The sequence below is a fragment of the Camelina sativa genome, chromosome 9, assembly GCF_000633955.1.
Source record: "Camelina sativa cultivar DH55 chromosome 9, Cs, whole genome shotgun sequence".
NCBI lineage: Eukaryota > Viridiplantae > Streptophyta > Magnoliopsida > Brassicales > Brassicaceae > Camelina > Camelina sativa.
In genome coordinates this window covers 30,135,262-30,154,357 of record NC_025693.1, presented here as the reverse complement: position 1 = coordinate 30,154,357, position 19,096 = coordinate 30,135,262, and the positions used below count along the sequence as shown (strand labels likewise).

The 19,096-nt window shown below is 38.1% G+C and overlaps 6 protein-coding genes and 1 long non-coding RNA gene across 8 annotated transcripts in view; 4 read left to right on the top strand and 3 right to left on the bottom strand.

The window, feature by feature from the left end:
• On the top strand, positions 9-812 carry LOC109126252. Its single transcript, XM_019229464.1, is given in 2 exon segments — positions 9-515; positions 518-812. Coding segments are annotated over 2 exon segments (393 nt in total). The 5' UTR covers positions 9-256; the 3' UTR covers positions 652-812.
• On the bottom strand, positions 840-2,960 carry LOC104713161 (random slug protein 5). Its single transcript, XM_010430221.2, has 6 exons — positions 2,799-2,960; positions 2,230-2,342; positions 1,960-2,136; positions 1,781-1,879; positions 1,439-1,684; positions 840-1,329 (listed from the first exon to the last, which is right to left on the bottom strand). The coding sequence occupies exons 2-6, from the start codon at positions 2,296-2,298 to the stop codon at positions 1,027-1,029; spliced, it is 894 nt and encodes a 297-aa protein (XP_010428523.1). The 5' UTR covers positions 2,299-2,342; positions 2,799-2,960; the 3' UTR covers positions 840-1,026.
• LOC104713160 lies at positions 3,245-4,542 on the bottom strand. The gene is made up of 2 exons (XR_755582.2): positions 3,714-4,542; positions 3,245-3,632 (listed from the first exon to the last, which is right to left on the bottom strand). It is a non-coding gene; the product is annotated as an uncharacterized LOC104713160 (long non-coding RNA).
• On the bottom strand, positions 5,087-7,138 carry LOC104713159. The gene is made up of 3 exons (XM_010430219.1): positions 6,647-7,138; positions 5,839-6,195; positions 5,087-5,685 (listed from the first exon to the last, which is right to left on the bottom strand). Exons 1-3 carry the CDS (start codon positions 6,989-6,991, stop codon positions 5,197-5,199), a joined length of 1,191 nt encoding a protein of 396 aa, XP_010428521.1. The 5' UTR covers positions 6,992-7,138; the 3' UTR covers positions 5,087-5,196.
• On the top strand, positions 9,253-15,022 carry LOC104713155 (DNA ligase 1). 2 transcript variants are annotated; one of them, XM_010430215.2, is made up of 11 exons: positions 9,253-10,051; positions 10,138-10,192; positions 11,377-11,476; positions 11,572-11,785; positions 12,109-12,242; positions 12,600-13,194; positions 13,342-13,444; positions 13,555-13,607; positions 13,733-13,885; positions 13,983-14,246; positions 14,346-15,022. In XM_010430215.2, the coding sequence occupies exons 1-11, from the start codon at positions 9,305-9,307 to the stop codon at positions 14,355-14,357; spliced, it is 2,430 nt and encodes an 809-aa protein (XP_010428517.1). In that variant the 5' UTR covers positions 9,253-9,304; the 3' UTR covers positions 14,358-15,022. The 2 variants fall into 2 exon arrangements, with proteins under 2 accessions (XP_010428517.1, XP_010428516.1); XM_010430214.2 differs by lacking the exons at positions 9,253-10,051; positions 10,138-10,192 and adding exons at positions 10,301-11,110; positions 11,197-11,251.
• LOC104713156 (uncharacterized membrane protein At1g75140) lies at positions 14,858-17,683 on the top strand. Its single transcript, XM_010430216.2, has 2 exons — positions 14,858-15,833; positions 16,343-17,683. Exons 1-2 carry the CDS (start codon positions 15,068-15,070, stop codon positions 17,470-17,472), a joined length of 1,896 nt encoding a protein of 631 aa, XP_010428518.1. The 5' UTR covers positions 14,858-15,067; the 3' UTR covers positions 17,473-17,683.
• LOC104713158 (cytochrome P450 734A1) overlaps positions 17,708-19,096 on the top strand; it is an 8,441-nt gene continuing 7,052 nt past the window's right edge. Inside the window, exons 1-3 of the mRNA XM_010430218.1 lie at positions 17,708-18,272; positions 18,406-18,650; positions 18,744-18,799. Of these exons, the coding sequence (XP_010428520.1) occupies positions 17,727-18,272; positions 18,406-18,650; positions 18,744-18,799 (847 nt within the window). The 5' untranslated portion in view covers positions 17,708-17,726. The remainder of the gene's footprint in view (positions 18,273-18,405; positions 18,651-18,743; positions 18,800-19,096) is intronic.

The window sequence follows — 19,096 nt, the reverse complement described above, 5'->3', positions numbered from 1 at the left end:
AACTTATGCTTGGAGTTTTAATTTGAGGTTCTTGCAGTTGACATTGTTAATACCTTTTGGAGATAGTACTTCATACTCACCGTTAATTGAGATCTTGTGTTTAACGATAGTGCAATGTTAACTTTGACCTGGAAGTTATGCAGGTGTTGACACCCATATGAGATACATCTGAAAGAGTTTTTAAGATTGGAACAAAAATACCTTTGTTCTACAAATGATTTTGACCATTGTATTCTTTATTTGACCAGCTTGATGAATGTCTTTTACTTTATTTTCTTTTCAGACACGAACATGTTCTACATACATGGCTCTCTCTGTTGCTGAATTCATTGATTTAAGTATGGGACTTTTTTCTGTGCAGGTAACAGAATATGGAAGTTACAAACAAGAATATGAAGGAGAAGACGGCGACATGTATTGGAATAGAGAGTATGCAGATGGTGAAGATGGTGAGATGTCGTGGTTCAATGCTGGTGTGAGGGTTGGTGTGGGAATTGGTCTTGGTGTCTGTGTAGGTCTTGGCATTGGGGTTGGCCTTCTTGTGCGTACCTATCAATCAACCACCAGAAACTTCAGAAGGAGGATTATCTAGTTTCGTTCAAATTGCCTCGAGCTTCTCCTACTCTTTCTCTCTCTAACTCCAGTCCATAGCACATCACTTTTGACTGCAGAACTTTAAGCAATATATAGTCTAAGCTAATACTTCGTGTGTATTTTTTTTCTCTTTGTGCCTTGAAATTTTGAAAGAAATCATTCTCTTCTTGTGTTTGTTGAGTTTTCATACTGAAAGAAACAAAGCTTTTTGCTGGTAATGTGAATCTATTGTCTGCTTCTTCATGTAAATAAACGCTTATGAGTGTAAAAGATTTTTGGATTCACATACAATCCCTGCTATAGTTTACTCATACAAATCCTTTTTATTTGATCAACGTCATGTTTAAATTTTACAACCTCTCTTCTTAGCATCAAGATCACCAACAATTAATTTAGTCCCAGCTGAAACAATCATATTGCCTTCAAATCTGGTTAAGGGTTGGTTTGGTTTGGCTCAGGGGAAATCTCAGCTCCTCCAGAAAACCCATTGCTCGCATGCAGCTGGTTATTGTTACTGTGAACCAATCCCCAAAAGTTTGCAGTTTTGACATCGTCTTGGTTCATTTGCTTGGAGAATTCTTCATAGTTATACTGCAACAAAGCTTTCCCTCCAAATTCGGTTGGGAGGTTATCCTCGTCAAAAAATGAGCTCATAAGCTCCACGCTCTCCTGGTTCTTTGGGTAAACAAACTTCACCTTGACGAATGTCTTTGCATCCATAAAGTACTTCACAATCTGTGTGACAACACAAAAACAAAATGAAACTACCATCATATTCATGCACAAATACTTAATTAACCTATGTTTTGTCTAACTATGAGGTAGAAGCAGTGTTTTGTCTAACCTTCCAGAATGCCTCGAAGAGTCTTGGAGGATTATAGAGGAACGCTACAGCAAGTCTCTCAGGGTAGTGATTTTGAAGTATATTTATAGTTTCTCTTGCAGATTTAATAGGCACACTGGTACTCATTGACCAGTTCGTGAAGTCAATAAGCCACGACATTTGTTCTTGATCCTCGGGCAGATTCAAAATAGCATTCTCAATGAGATACACCAGATGCTTCATCTGTTTGTCTAACGATTTTGTGTTCTGCAGAAGTTTTGAAATGAAAATGAATGGTTTTATCTAATGCCCTCAAGTAAAACTCAGTCTAAAACATTAACTAAGAAGATAAGCTTTAGAAACCTGCAAACCAGGTCTCAGTATAAGAACAGTTCTTCCATGCCTGTCATGGAATCCAGCTTTGTAAACTTTACCAGTCTCACCTTCACCTGAAACTTCATCCTAGTAAGAAAGCAAGTGTAAGTTTTGGTAAGACTTGTCGAAAAGATTAAGAAGACTAATAATAATAGATTGATACTTACCCATCGGATTTCCTCAGGTTTAAAGGTTGATCTCCATTTCAACGTCTCCTCAAGCATCTTCTTGGCTTTGCCAACATTCCAATTCCTAGCTTCCAGATATCTCTTCAGACATGCATCTGAACAATAGAGTGAGTTCCTTCCAGATAGCTCACCTAAGAGAGTCTTAAGCTCTTTGATCTGGATCATTAAGATCAGAATAAAATTACCACTGAGAAATCAAATAGGTAACTTAAGAGAACATCATCAAGCAAGGCCTGTAAAAGGTTTCACCTTTGCCTCTCTGAGAGCTGCCTCGTTATGCTCTTGTTCGGTTTGAGAAGAATTCTTCCAACGAAACATTTTGAATGGCACTTGTGTTCTAATATATCAAAATCTTTTTTAGTCTGTAAAAGTTACCAAAATGAAAAAGATCATAATACTGACGAAGGACGTTAGATCCAAAGAGAAGCAACATGCAATCCAAAAAGGTTCATGTGGGTGATTGAGCTGCATGTGACTGGAAATCACAGACAAAACATGACTCAACTACCTAGTGCTCCAACTTCTAACGAAAGCCCTAAGAAACACGAACTCAGAATCAAATAAAGGTTATCAATTCCCTAAAAGCAAAACAGATCGATCAATCAACGAAGATTTGGATAATTAGTTGTCAAAGATCCACCCAAATTCAGAACATTAGACAAAGAAATTTCTGATGAGCTCGCTAGGAAACTGAAATTGTATTCATCAGAGAATTGATTCTAGAGAAAACATATAATCCAATATAAAATCTCTTTGACATATCTATGAGATTCAGAAACACCAAAAGACGGAAACTTTAAAAGAGAAAAGGAGCGTACCTAAACAGAGAGCACCTTGTAATAAGAGAGAGGAAGAATGATTCTTTTCTTTTTGCAAGTGAGAGACAAGTCGTCGAGAGTTAGCTGAAGAAAGTTGTGTAACTGATAAAAAGAAAATGGAGAAGTGTAGAGGTGCGAGAAAGAAAAAATAAATGTTAAAAAAAAAAAAAAGACAATTCCACCAAACGCTTTACAGACAACAAGACATCAATATAAAAATATATTTTTAGTAAACTGAACGGTACGGTACGGCACGTGAGATTTATTTACGTATACCCTGATACGATGAAGACTGTCACGTGTCGACTACACATAGGAGACAAAATTCATCGGAGACCAAAGCCTCAATTAACATGTCTCTCAGGCCCAAATTCATACATTAAATGTAAGGGCTCAAAAAGTTTGAAAGGTTCAAAAAGTATATCTATATGTATTGACAGAAGAAGTAAAGAAATTATAAATTAAAATTTTATTTGATGCAAAGTAACGAAATCATTACATTCGATACAAGCACAACAAAAATGGAAACATTAAAAGAATCCGAGACCGTTTTGTCTTAAGCCTTCACCGGGATCTTAGTTGAAATACCACAGTCGAGCAAGGTCGAACACCAATTCCACTTGAAATTTCCAAGACGAATGATTTTAACAGGAACTTATTAATCAGCATGATTAAAAATAGAGATTGGGCCTTGTAATTGTTCGTAGTAAGCATAGACGATTCTTATTTCTTCCCATCAGATTCACCAGACAAGCTTAAGCATCATTCTGAAATATATTACATTACTCTATAAAACTCTGTTGGAAACGACACTAGCTCACAATTTCCACGTACCTGCAACATTCTACTATTTTAAAATCCAAATCAAGTTTGTGTTTACAGCTAAATTAACAAATATTTGCAAATCCAACCCACCAGATCCAAGTATAGTATTTCAGATATCCAGAAATTTTCAAAGAAAAACATATGATAATGGATAGAGTAAGCTCAGAAAGGTTGCACAATCATTTCAAAGATTTAAAAAATCTCATAAGTCCAGACATATATTAGAGCAACTTCATCATCGCAGGTTCGCAACCAAAAACCATCACTACAACAATAGATGTACAGAATTAATATCAAAGTAAAGATTATGATGGAACTCAGAGAAACTACATATAGTAGCGATGGCAGACAATCTACACGGCATCAATTCAGACCGCCCGTCTGCTAATATCTCATCATCGATCTTTTTTCAAAAACCCAAACCGAAAATTAATTTTGAAAACAATTATAATTAAAAGACTAATAATGATGGCATCAGATAATAAGCGGAGATGTTTTGTCAACACTGTTCATCAGTGGTTAAGCATAAAATAATCAATTCTTCATTTGCCATCAATCACAATTAAACCCTAATAAATAATTAAAAGATTGCAAAAATATAGGTCGATTCATTTGACGCCAAAGCTGCAGAATATAGCAATGGGTTGGTAAGATAACCTAATCAATATCAGCATCTGTTCTTAACTCCTCTTACCATACTTTTATTGTGATTTTTACCTCACTAAGCTAGAGGAGTAGGTTCATAAACACAGATGCTTTCCAAAACCTCAATCGAAAACTAAACTAAAAACAAAACAGATATCAATCAAACTAAACTAACAAGAACCTATCGATAATAAGATACCAGAGAAGCAGAAGATGATTACTGCGGCGGATGGAATAGAGAGATCGGTTGTCAATGTTTTGAGAATTTGAGAGATTTGTCTCTAATTTATATAGCGGAGATGTTTTTGGTTTTTCGGCAACCTAGGGTTTTGGTTTTATCGGGCTTACGTTGTCTTATTGGGCTGTTTAAATATTTGGGCCATTGTGGTATAGTCCATTGGTCTGATAAGATAACCGGAAAACAAAATTTTGCCTAATTGAAACAAAAAAGAGAAAATTACACAAGAACTATATATAGTTGAATGAATGAATGCCTGAATGGTGCCAAAAAAAACTTATCTCCTATTCTGACTATTCAGTCTATTCTCACCAAATTTTGAAGTTGAGGCCCTGCCTGACTTATGTACCATCGAGAGACTGAGGTCGGGGCTTCTGAACTACACAAGTAAGTAAGTCGCACACGCATTGGCATTATTAAGTTTGTTTCCTCCTGTATTATATTTACTTTGTTTTTTCTTGAATGTTGTATCCCAAAATTGGTAATTTGGTATGTTTGAAGGAAAAATATTGTGCAAGTGACCATTGAATTTTTTTTTTTTTTTTTTACTATGAAGATAGTACATTTACACCTTCTCGAATCTCCCACGTCAAAGTTACATATTTACTCATTTTGTCCCAAATCTGAGGTGTAGTATGTCATTAAGAAACCTATTTAACAAAATAAATAAACACATCTAAAAAAGAGAGACTAATGATGATCATTGTTTATATCCGACGGTGGCAAAAAGCTCTCCAAACACAAGCCACAAATATTAAAATCCACCTCCTCGATCCGCCATTTCTCCTCTATTCGTCTCCGGTGGTTAACAGCTCCACCGTAGCGATAAAGCGTTGTCACGGTTCGACCACCGTGAGCTATGTTGACTGCGTCAACGAATATGTAATCGTCGATGATTGACTCCATGCTTGTCTCCCAGAAAACGCCGTCGTTTTTTCCTCTGCCGGATTTTACTCTCACGAGCTTTGTGTCACCGAACTTTACGAGAAGCCCCGTCCGTTGGCTGAAGTAACCCCACACCGTGTGGTGGATCACCTCCGTGTTCTGTGAGCACTGAGCCTTTAGAATATCTGCCGGCGTCTCTAGCTTTAGGACGAAACAGTCTTCGCCGTTTACGGATTGTTCACCGATGCATACGGCGTCTAAGAACAGACTCGCCGTGCATCTCGGGTCTAGTCCCTGTTCACGTCATTTCACATGTGAAAATGTTATATTCATAGTACTTTGTACGTAACATACTTCGTATTTAATTTAATATGTTTTGGTTGATATTATCTACGTAGTATTGTAGTAATGTTTCAATACAAGGTGTTAGAGTTTGAGATGAGTTACCTGAAAAAAGCGGCGGAGAGGGCGAGGAGGGCCACGGTGAGCTTGAGAAGGTTGAGTGGAGGATTGGTTCCAAGCCACCTTGCCGTCACTACCGGCGCTAATCTTGAAACCGGAAACCACTAGCTCTAAAAACCAAAGATTTGGATTCTTCTGCCATAAAACAAAACCTCCAACCTCGAAACTGCCTTTTCCTAGCCGCACCGGCGCAGTCGTTCCTTCGTCCTCTCCGGCAACCATCTCGGATCCTTGCATCCTTACCTGCCCAACCGCGTACATGCTCTTCACTGCGTTCAAAGCTGCTGGTCCTCCGCACGCCGCCACGTACTGCTGCACTATGTATTTAGCCGTCGACGCTTCCTTCAAATATATCATTACTATTAACATTCCGCATTACACGAGGTAAAAAAATATTCGATTATAAAATCACTTTTTCATACGAGGTAAAAAAGAGCTATGAAATTTTTATCATGTTTTGAAATATTTATCCAAAACGAATTGAAGGTGAATAGAAGCTACACGTTTCATTTATGTACATTACATAAGCAAAAACGGAGTATTTTAAAAAATATTTGATTCGGTAAGAATAACCAACCACCGTTAAATATGAGACTCGAATCATGACCTTATCTCACGTTTGAAAATGTCTATTACACGAGTTTATATCGGTGATTTCAAACGAGAGCTAAACACAAAATCTTTGTAAAATCTATAAGTAAATGTAAAAATATAATCAAGAAGTACACACAAGAATTACGGGTCGAGAGAAATCCAAAAGACCAAAAATCAATAAAATTTAAGATATACGTACGATGGAAGTGTCATTAATGGGCCGGGAGAGACAGAACTCGAGTGGGACGTGAAAAGGAATAAGAGGACTTCCCACAATCTTCAACAACGCCACGAACTCGTTGTCTGATTTTGACTGCAAATGCATATTGACATTGCTCATCGACGACGAGGACGACGGCATTCTCATATCAGCCGCAACGGCGGTCACGACCGTGTGTGCTTTCATGAGATCGTGCATATTCCTCCACCGCCCCGCCGCGTTGCTTCCCATCTTCGCAAACATTTCTTCCGGCACCGGAACCTCTAACACCGTCTCTAACCCGTCTTCTCTGTCCAAATTCGGACAAAGCTTCCTCATTTTCATTTATAAAATATTTCTAAGTTTTTTTTTTGTTTGGTTTTTTCGAGATGATCCGAGAGAAAGAGGGGATTAGGGTTTTCCTCTTTCTCCGAAATTTTATTATGGGAGAGAAATCAATAGATTTGAGAGGATCATGAGGATTAACTAGGATTAAAAACTATTCTTGATTTATTTTTCTCAAATTTTCTGTTAGCCGGCTTTTATAACTAGGGTGCTCCTTGCTCGTAGCTATCGTGAGAACACGATTTCAGGAGGATCCATCTATTCTCTATCTCTTTGTGTATTTTTTTTATACATATAATCGTATACTGATATCTGATGTGACATATACACGAATTTACACTTAGATATTTCTATAAACGTTGACAATAGATGTATATTAATTAATATGCATACGAATATTTGGATACGTTACATTTGTGATCGTGTACTACACACATACGTGGAAGACTTATAGTACTCTGAGGAATCAGATCTAATATATACAATCGGAGTGGTTAGGAGCCTTTTCTTTATGCGTTATTAACTCTCTAGTTGTTTATTTAGCAAAAAAAAAAAAAACTCTCTAGTTGTTAATTCTATATTGTTATATTGTTATTTTTCTGATAATTTTATAGAAGTTTGGATTTGTATAATGCTATAAATCAAAACATATAATCGGCTAAGATGTGCTAGCTAGTTATATATCCTACTATATTAATTGAGAAGTACAAATATGAAACTAACCTTAAAATGTGTAAAAAATTACATTCAATTGCCATTAGAAAAATTTAATTAAATTTAATTAACTAATTTAAATAAATATAATTAATTAAAAATAAAAACACTCACAGATAAAATCTGAAAAAATCTAAATAATCTAAAAAAATATTTTTTTTCTCTAATAAATTATGGACGAAATTACTAATTATTAAAAAAAAAAAAAGTTATATAAACCAATCAGAATTTTAAAAACTAAGATTTTATATCCAAGTATACAATACAATTATTTTTAATAACTAAATTTAAAATTTTTGTTAAGATTTCAAATTATGATGCTCCTATCATATTTATTTTATTTTATTTACAAATTTTTTAGAATTTTCATATAATACTTATAATTAATAAAATGCATATTTTCTGCATATGTTATGATTTGAATTTTTTAAAACGAAGATATATAACTTAATGTATGAAAATGTGTGTTTTAATTTCCACATTGGCGGGTTGGTAAAACTAAATTTATATAGATGAAAAATTAATAATTTTTATTTGCTCACAATTATAATATTAAAATTACTATTTTATATTTGACAAAATAATGATGCAAATACAACAAATAAACAATATAAACTGTAATAATACGTCAAAAATAAAATATTATAATATTCTAAAATAATTAGTATTCAAATAGACTAATAGATTTACATAACAATTAAAAATAAATATTATCTCAAACAAAATATTTTTTTAAAAAATAATATAATAATAATTTTTATTATTATTTTATAAATTTTTTAAAAAATGTTGACCCGTGCTTTAAGCACGGAATATATCCTAGTATGGTATTATTTCATCATGCATGTGAGTTCAAAGTTATTGTTTGTTCATCCAATGTAAATGATCCGGTTTATTTGAATCATATATGATTCTGTTGGTTAAATGCTTCAAAATGGGTTGATACATGAATCATAGTGGCATGTAAACACATTAGAAGATTTTTTTGGTTGTAAAATTGTAAATTTACGAAATAATTGAAGCATAATGTGGAATTACATTGGTGTAGCTAGGGGTTGGTCAAAGTTTAGCGATTTCAAATTAAACATGAGGTTCAAATTTTGAAAATGTACTGTTCTTTTTGTATAGTTTTGACAAACGTTCTCGCGATATCGTGCCTGTGCTACAATTAGTAAACAACTAAACATGTTTATCATAAAACATAACGTCAATAGAACCATTACTATTTGTTGTGTAACCGAGGAAAATTTTGGTATCACAAAAATGTTGACAATATAAATTATCTTCGTGGCATAGAAGAAGAACGTTTGAAAACTAAATTTTATAAACATTTTTTTTTTCAAATAGTCGCTAATTATTAATTAGTGATTTACGAGTTTATTATGATATTCAAATAATTGACTCCACCACCATGGGCGGAGAAAGCTCACTTTAATTTTTGCTAACTGGAAAATCGAGGCGCCAATATTCGAAATATTTGGCGCGTAAATCCTCGAGCGTTTTATTCCTTCTTCAACTTTTTTTGGCACTACTGATTCATTCTGCTTCAGAACCATTTGGGCAACCCTCTAATTTTGGCCAGAGATTACAATCAGTAAAATGAATAGCGACGAGCAGCTTTCTCCTATCGGAGAATCGAGTGTCCCAATTCCAAACAGGATGCTACGGCGGTTGAAGAAGGCTAATTCGATTTCCGATTTATGCCCTAGATCTGAAACCCCCGATTCCGCCGGCGAGGATCTGGGTATGCCTGGATTGCAATCTTCTAATGGTTTCGAGGAAGAAGAAGATGGGCTACAGTCTGATCTCGAGGGTTTGGGTGTGGAGGATGGAGTTACCGCGAGGAAGGTACTTGATTTTGATTCGGTGTCTGAGTTTAATCAGACGATTGAAGATCCGGGTGAGAAAGGCGAAGACGACGAAATCTCTGATCTGAAAACTAATGAGGAAATTAGGGTTTCGGAATCGACGGAAGCTGGTAAAGAGCGGCTTGAGTTTGACTCCCCAATCGAGGAATTGGGCGAGAAAGGTGAAGACGAGATCTGCGATTTGGAATCAGAAGAGGAAATTAGGGTTTCGGAATCGATGGAAGCTGGTAAAGAGCAACCCGAGTTTGATTCCGCTGTCGATGAATTGGAGGAGAAAGGTGAAGACGAGATCTGTGATTTGGAATCAGAAGAGGAAATTAAGGATTCGGAAACCAAGGATGCTGGAAAGAAGCGAGCAGCTCTGGAGACAAGTGATGGCGAGGGGAAGGAGAACAAGAGAGATAAGAAGAGGAACAAGAAGAGTGATGATTTTGATGAGCTGCCAATCTCTACTGCTTCCATGAACATGTCTAAGAAGGTTAACTCTCTATTTCTTAGTAGAGGTAACTTTGCAATTTTTTTTCCTGGGTTTAATTGGTGTCACTGTTCTTTGCTCGTCTGTAGGAAAGAAGAGAGTATCTTGATCAGCTTCGTGCAGAAAACCAGAGACTCTTGCGAGGTAGTATATGATAGTCTCAAAACACTTTTTTTCAGCAGTGTGTATTGCAACGTTTTGCAGTAAACNGAGCGTTTTATTCCTTCTTCAACTTTTTTTGGCACTACTGATTCATTCTGCTTCAGAACCATTTGGGCAACCCTCTAATTTTGGCCAGAGATTACAATCAGTAAAATGAATAGCGACGAGCAGCTTTCTCCTATCGGAGAATCGAGTGTCCCAATTCCAAACAGGATGCTACGGCGGTTGAAGAAGGCTAATTCGATTTCCGATTTATGCCCTAGATCTGAAACCCCCGATTCCGCCGGCGAGGATCTGGGTATGCCTGGATTGCAATCTTCTAATGGTTTCGAGGAAGAAGAAGATGGGCTACAGTCTGATCTCGAGGGTTTGGGTGTGGAGGATGGAGTTACCGCGAGGAAGGTACTTGATTTTGATTCGGTGTCTGAGTTTAATCAGACGATTGAAGATCCGGGTGAGAAAGGCGAAGACGACGAAATCTCTGATCTGAAAACTAATGAGGAAATTAGGGTTTCGGAATCGACGGAAGCTGGTAAAGAGCGGCTTGAGTTTGACTCCCCAATCGAGGAATTGGGCGAGAAAGGTGAAGACGAGATCTGCGATTTGGAATCAGAAGAGGAAATTAGGGTTTCGGAATCGATGGAAGCTGGTAAAGAGCAACCCGAGTTTGATTCCGCTGTCGATGAATTGGAGGAGAAAGGTGAAGACGAGATCTGTGATTTGGAATCAGAAGAGGAAATTAAGGATTCGGAAACCAAGGATGCTGGAAAGAAGCGAGCAGCTCTGGAGACAAGTGATGGCGAGGGGAAGGAGAACAAGAGAGATAAGAAGAGGAACAAGAAGAGTGATGATTTTGATGAGCTGCCAATCTCTACTGCTTCCATGAACATGTCTAAGAAGGTTAACTCTCTATTTCTTAGTAGAGGTAACTTTGCAATTTTTTTTCCTGGGTTTAATTGGTGTCACTGTTCTTTGCTCGTCTGTAGGAAAGAAGAGAGTATCTTGATCAGCTTCGTGCAGAAAACCAGAGACTCTTGCGAGGTAGTATATGATAGTCTCAAAACACTTTTTTTCAGCAGTGTGTATTGCAACGTTTTGCAGTAAACTGACAATGGTCTTTGGCTTGGTGTTTTTGGTTTGTATTTGCTCTTTTTTTTTTATGATAGAAACTAGAGATGCTGCCTTTGAACCTGCCCCTCTTGTCAGAAAGCCGATATCATCTGTATTGGAGAAAATTCGAAGAAGAAAAGAGGAGATTTCAAAACAGTGAGTTTTTGATATATTTTCTAAACCACTTTCTCCACTATCATCTCTTTTTATTAGTAACAGTGTTTGTGTGTTATATTTTATGGTGTTGGCAGATTCCTTAGCAGGAAGAAATCTAAACCTATCGACATATGCGACGGCGATGATTTGGAGGAAGTTGTAGCCGAAGAAAATAATGAAGATATGAATTTAGAAAGTACAAGCAAGCAAAACCCTGGAGGACAGCATTGCTCGGAGGACTCTGCAGGTCCATCGGGGAACTTAGACAGTCCCTCTAACAAGAAAGTTGAAAGTAACCCTACTCATCAGGTGAGCCAACTCATGTGTAGATACTTCTTTGCACAATCAAGAAGTAGTTTTCTGTTCTGTTGATTTTATTATTGATTTTGAGTTCCAGTGATATTTGAATGTTTGAATGCTCGTCCGACCTAGTATTAGGTTCAAATATTTGAGGATTTACATTGTAGCTATATATACCTGCAATTCCATTGTATTCTGTTAACTCCACCTGCATAATAATTTGCGCAGCACATTTCGTTTCCAGGTTACAAATGCTAAGTTTATGCTGTGGTTCAGAGGCTAGTTCGTAATATTAAATATAAAGCTGACTCTCCCATTTTTTTTCTAATTAGGATCCATCCTTGTGTCCACAAACGATTGACTCTGGAGATGAACTTCTAGAGAAGACTTCAAGCCGACCTTTGGAAGAAGTAATGACACCTTCTGTAGTTGCCATGAACCTCAAACTCAATCCATCTCCTGACAAGTGAGTTTATCTTTTGATATGGTTACAAGTGGAAATATAATTAGCTAGAACATTGGCATGCTCGTTTATTTAATTTTGGCAAGCTATACATAATGCAGTCTTTACACGTTCATAATATTTTATGGACAAATGTTAGTTTCAGCACATGAATAGCTTGTGTTCTGTGCCATAATCAGAAAGGCCAGTTGTTTCTGTTAAGTTTAGTTATATTGTGTATACAGACTCTCTCAGTTTTTTTTTATCTTTTGTATCCATCCTTGTGTATTAGCTTGCTTTCTGTGCCATAATCAGAAAAGCCAGTTGTTTCTGTAGAGTTCAGTTATATTGTGTATACTTAGGCTTGCTTTCTCCCTGCAGATCTTCTAAAGTAGCAGAGCACATGAAGGAAAATTCTGATTCTGAGACCCATGATGAACCTGGTGACCCTGTTAGAAAATTTATTGATGAGGATGCTGAAGAGGAAGATGACAGCGACAATGATTTACTCCGATTTGAGGATGAGGATGATGACGAAGATGAAGAAGATGATGATCTCAGGGATATGATTGTCAGTCAATTTAAGGAAGATGCAACTGATAAAGATAGACGTAATGAACTGCATCAGAAGTGGCTCGAGCAACAAGATGCTGCAGGGACAGAGAAACTCTTACAGAAGCTACAACGTGGTTTGCAACAGGATGAAACATTATTGTCTGAAGAGGAAGATGAAGATGACGATGATGAAGAGAGGGCTGAAGATGCTGATGATGAAGAAGTGCAAAAACCTAACGTCAATGAAGATGAAAATGAAGATGAAGAAGATCCGAGTCATGCAAATTCCATGCGAATGACCATGAAGAAAATAAAGGAAATGATCCCTTTAATGTTCACAGATGAAGATGATGTTTATGTGTCATCTGACGATGAGGAAATGGAAAAGAAGCTCCTGCAACAGCGATTACTCAGGAAAATGGTAGGTGATCCCGGTTCAAAAGTTCTTCTGTATGCTCCATATTTTATCAGTTGATCCAACATACCTCTATATGGTTAAGACTGAAAAGCTTGTTTGATGTTAAGCTCGTGCTACCCCATGATTCTCGATCATTGTTGTTTTAAACAGGAGCTAAAGTCCAAGTCTTCACCATCTATTGGGGATGAAAACTCTGAGGAAATTCTTCGCCACATCAAGAAGCCTGAGATCAAGAAGAAAGCAAAAACTTCTTGTAAGATAACATGCAAATTTCTCCCTCTGTTTGTGTAATCATCGGCTGAGTTTATATATACACACTGCTGATTGCTTATAACTGTTCTATTTGAATTATTTTGTTTTCAGCTTATAAAGAGAGGGCACTCATGGGAATGAACAAAAACCCTGCGGCATCCAAGGTATAAAGCCTTCTTCAGTTACTTTCACAGACCAATGAAGTTCTTAGAGAAGTCACTCTTTAAGACTTATTAGAAACAGGACAAAGAATTGCAGCATCTTTACTCATGCCGTGAATCTTTTGCAGTCATCATTCTTGGGTAGACTTACAAAGAGTTCCATATCAGAAGGATCTCGCAAGCGCGGTTTAAACGTTGTACGTGGCTACATATTCGAACGTGATGACAGTAACACCAAAAGCTCAAACTCAGTGCCAGAAGAACCTTCAGCTCCGGAGACGGTATAGTTCTAGTTCTCTCTCTCTCTCTATAATAACACACACCATCCCATAAAGATTTCTGGTACAGACATTAATCTCTTGTTCATTACAATCGCAGATTATTCAAGAAAAAAGCAGACCAAAAAGAGCTCCGGCAAAATTCACTGCCTCACAGTCACAAGAAAAATCAGCAACATTACAGACGACAACGGTGGTGGAGGAGACGAGCACGAGGCAACGAGCAACCTTGTACGAGATTCTAAAGATGTCTTCAAAGAAAACTTGCTTCAATTCACGCGAGACAGTGATAAGCAGCGACCACACTGAGTCTATATTTGCTGCTTTCAAATTGGATAAAAAACCAATTAAGGCCAATCCACAAGTAAACACCCTCTCCCTTTGATTAAATGTATTCTTGTGAAATCAATTCTCCATTTTTCCTTTTAACAGTTTTGTTTTTAATCTAACGAACTTTTAACAGGAGAAGAGATGAAACAACTTAAAACAAAAAGATAAAAGAGAACAGTGGCAATGTGTTTTGGAGGAATTCAGACATTGTTGTTGTGATGAAAAAGCACGTGTGGTGAACGTGATTCAAAGGTGCAGCTCTCTTTGTTGATGTGTGGCCACCGCCAAAAACGGCGTAGGACCGCGCGTTTTGGCATTTTCCTGATCAGATATCAGTCTCGATTCTCAAGTACATAGGTTGGTTGCTGTTAACTAAAGAGATTTTTGTGGGAGATAAGGTCGTCCATCGTAGTCATTCGAATCGACTAATTATTGAAATTTTGTTTTATATCCAATGTTATACGGTGCACTTGAAAGTGGATACCAGTTATTGAATAAACCCTTTCTCAAAAGGAAATCGCAAACAGTTTTTATCACATGTTGTTAATAATTTATACCGAATAAAATTATCTTAACCCTGTTGACCTTTTTGAGCTTCGCTGCTAAGACTGAAGAAGAAGACCAAGAGAGGGTTTCGGACACACAAAAAAAAAAAGAAAACGAAAAAAAATCGGACAATTTCTATTTTAGTTTTCTTACCTCAACGTTGTTTGACTTGCAAGAGAAAATCTCAGATAGATTCTGACCGGATAAATCTTCTTCTTTCCAGATCCGAATCATCCCTCTCCTATTAGAAGATCTACATAAAAATGGCGGTTACTTACTGATTTCAGAAGAAAAAAAAAGTACCCTTTAATGGCGGATTCTCTAAACGGCAAGTCCTTTTTCTTCTGCTTCTCCTTCTTTGTCTCGCTTAGTTTGCTTTTACTTTTGCCGTCTTTCTCGGATTCATCTTCTGTTGTCACCGCCACCGAGTCCGATCCGATTCTGTCCGAGAACTCAGATGCTTCTCCTGGAGTCGTCGTGACCAGCAGCGAATCCGATAGGCAAAGTGTTTCGTTGCATAGACTTGAGGAACTTGTTAGGAATCTTACGGAAGTAGTTGCTAGGTTAGATGCTAAGTTATCTGATGAAACTCTGATTAAGGTTAAGAAAGAGATGGAAGAAGAAGGGATTAATAGAGAGAAAGCCAAGGCTTTTTCCGTGACAAAGTACAGTCCTTTCTGGTCCGAGAGATTCGAATTCACATCAGCTGTGAAATTGAACTCCGACGCTACTTGTATCAACGTGTTGCCGTTTCGAGATTACGAAGGTTTAAGCAAGTATTTCGCAGTTGGTGATTCTAGTGGTAGGGTTTTTGTCTTCTTGAGAAATGGTGATGTTTTGGTTGAGTTTTTCACTACCTGCGATTCACCGATCACGGCGATGGTTTCTTACATGTCTGTGTACAAGAACGAGAGCTTTGTTGTGACGGGACACCAGAGCGGAGTCATCTTGTTGCATAGACTCCGCGAGGGCTCTATCGGGGAAGATTGGAGTTCTGCTGTGATGGAAAATGTTGGCAAGTTTGATGGCACGGAGGACGGTTTGGAAGTGACTCTATTGGAAGTGCATCATGTGGGTCGGGTTAGGTATATATTGGCGACGGATCTTAGCGGAAAGCTCACGGTTTTCTCTGAGAACAGAACGGTTTATGGCTCTGTTACCCCATCTTGTAGACCACTTGTGTTCTTGAAGCAGAGGCTGTTGTTTCTCACTGAGACTGGTGCTGGTTCATTGGACTTAAGAAGCATGAAGATCAAAGAATCCGAGTGTGAAGGTTTAAACCATTCCCTAGCGAGAAGTTATGTTTTTGATGCGTCGGAACGGTCTAAAGCTTACGGATTCACATCAGAAGGCGAGATCATTCACGTATTGCTCCTCGGAGACATCATGAACTTCAAATGTAGAGTGAGATCAAAGAAAAAGGTTCAAATGGAGGAGCCTGTTGCGTTACAAGCCATCAAAGGCTATCTACTTGTAGTCAACCAAGAGAAAGTCTTTGTATACAATGTATCGACTCAACACTACGTTCGAACCACAGGTCCTCGGCTTCTTTTCCCCGCTGCGNATTGGAAGTGCATCATGTGGGTCGGGTTAGGTATATATTGGCGACGGATCTTAGCGGAAAGCTCACGGTTTTCTCTGAGAACAGAACGGTTTATGGCTCTGTTACCCCATCTTGTAGACCACTTGTGTTCTTGAAGCAGAGGCTGTTGTTTCTCACTGAGACTGGTGCTGGTTCATTGGACTTAAGAAGCATGAAGATCAAAGAATCCGAGTGTGAAGGTTTAAACCATTCTCTAGCGAGAAGTTATGTTTTTGATGCGTCGGAACGGTCTAAAGCTTACGGATTCACATCAGAAGGCGAGATCATTCACGTATTGCTCCTCGGAGACATCATGAACTTCAAATGTAGAGTGAGATCAAAGAAAAAAGTTCAAATGGAGGAGCCTGTTGCGTTACAAGCCATCAAAGGCTATCTACTTGTAGTCAACCAAGAGAAAGTCTTTGTATACAATGTATCGACTCAACACTACGTTCGAACCACAGGTCCTCGGCTTCTTTTCCCCGCTGCGTTGGAAGATATCAGATCAACGTTCTTGAGCCATCGAGAATCATCTAAAACCACTTATCACCAGAAGCTCGAAAAGGCAACAACTCCTTTGATAGCAAGCGACCGTGAAAAGCTGCTTGTGATGGGTTTAGGAGATGGATACGTCGCTACATACAAATCAAAGCTTCCGATCTCCAAAGCAGAGTTCAACACAATGCTTTGGAGCAGTCCTGTCTTCTTCTTCATACTCTTCTTATTTGGCGCTTGGCATTTTTTCGCCAAGAAGAAAGAATCTCTCACAGCTTGGGGACCTGACGATCCTTTCGCCTCCACGACAATGTCTCCTTCTACTACTACTACTACAACTGCACAAAACAGTTCCGTATTCGCTGAAACAATTAGGAGAAACGACGACCACATGGATCTTCGAAGAAGGTATGTTTCCCCATCTCGGTATCCTCCTGGAGCAGCAACAAGTGCTTACCGTTCAGTAGGCTCTAACGACCCGAACTCAAGAGCACCAGTGGAAACTCAAACTACTAACTACAGAACAACCGCACAGGAAATGAAGTATCGTGGTGGGTCAGGTCTTGATTCAAGTGGGTTTGGTAAAAGAAGAGAGAGCTTGTTTGGTAACAACAAAGCTTTAGACGACGAAACTTAAGCTCCTTATTCTCTTAACCGTCGCCGTTTTTTTTCATAGTTCGTTATGTTCTCTTTTTACCGGTCAACGCTTGATTTTTGTAATGTGTCAAACTCCGGCGAAGGAATAGTTTTTTTTACCGGTAGCTTCGTTTCTCCGGTCACACAAATCTTTTTGTAATCTTCTTGTGGATCTCAAGAATCAAAAATCAGATTAAAAAATTGTTTTTTTTTATTTGTCTTTTCGATATATTATAAAATTTCAAGATCCAATAAATGAAACTGAAGCAGAGAGGCTTGAAGATAGCTACTAAGTTAAGTCAACCAACTATGACAGTGTTCTTCATCATCGTCTTGGTCTTTTCCTTCTTTCTTGTCTTCAGATTCATCTACACTTATCTATGGGTTCCTTGGAGAATCCAATCTCACTTCAAGAAACAGAGCGTGACGGGTCCTCGTTACCGTGTTTTCACCGGAAACTCCGGCGAGGTGAGCCGGTTAACGGCAGAGGCGAAAGCAAAGCCGATTCCTTCCGGGAACAATCCTCATGAGTTCGTCCACCGTGTGGCGCCTCACTACCACGAGTGGTCACGTGCCTACGGGAAGACGTTTCTCTACTGGTTCGGGTCGAAACCGGTTGTGGCAACCTCGGATTCGAGTCTAATCAGGGAAGCTTTAACGACGGGTGGGTCGTTTGATCGAATCGGGCATAACCCTTTGTCTAAGCTGCTTTATGCTCAGGGTCTACCTGGTCTTAGAGGTGATCAATGGGCTTTCCATAGAAGAATCGCTAAACAAGCTTTTACAATGGAGAAACTCAAGGTATAATTAGAAACTAAGTTCTGTAATTCAGACAATGTAGTGCCAGTTTCTAGTTTAGTTTAGATGTTACCAAATCAGAAACTTGATTATATTATAGGATTTGTAGCTAAAGATGAGATCTTTGTTGTTATAGAGGTGGGTGCCACAAATGGTGACTAGTACTATGATGTTTTTGGAGAAATGGGAGGAGATGAGAAACGGAGAAGAAGAGATTGAGTTAGAGGTACACAAAGAGATGCACGATTTGTCTATAGATATGTTATCAAGAACAGCTTTTGGGAACAGTGTGGAGGAAGGGAAAGAAATCTTTGCGTTGCAGGAGCGTATGATGCGTCTTTTCTATCTGGTTAGGTCGAGCGTTTATATCCCCGGATTCAGGTAACAAGAACCCTTAATGCTTATATATTAGAGTTTAGAGAACAAGTTTGGAACAAGAACCTTAATGCTTATATTCGAATGTTGGATAATTAGATTCCTTCCTTCGAAGACTAATAAAGAGATATGGAGGACTGAGAAACAAATCCGTGGTTCTATACTGAAACTGATAGAAAGCAACAAAACAACAGCTGTTGAGAAATCAGGAACTATGCTTCAGGCTTTTATGTCATCTTACACGAATCAGAATGGTCAAGAAGAGAAACTTGGGATTGAAGAAGTGATAGATGAATGCAAAACCTTCTATTTTGCAGCTAAGGAAACAACTGGTAACCTTCTGACGTTTGTTTTAGTACTCTTAGCTATGAACCAAGAATGGCAAAACATTGCTCGTGAAGAAGTCATACGCGTCCTCGGACCAACCGGGTTTCCTACTCTAGACGTCTTAC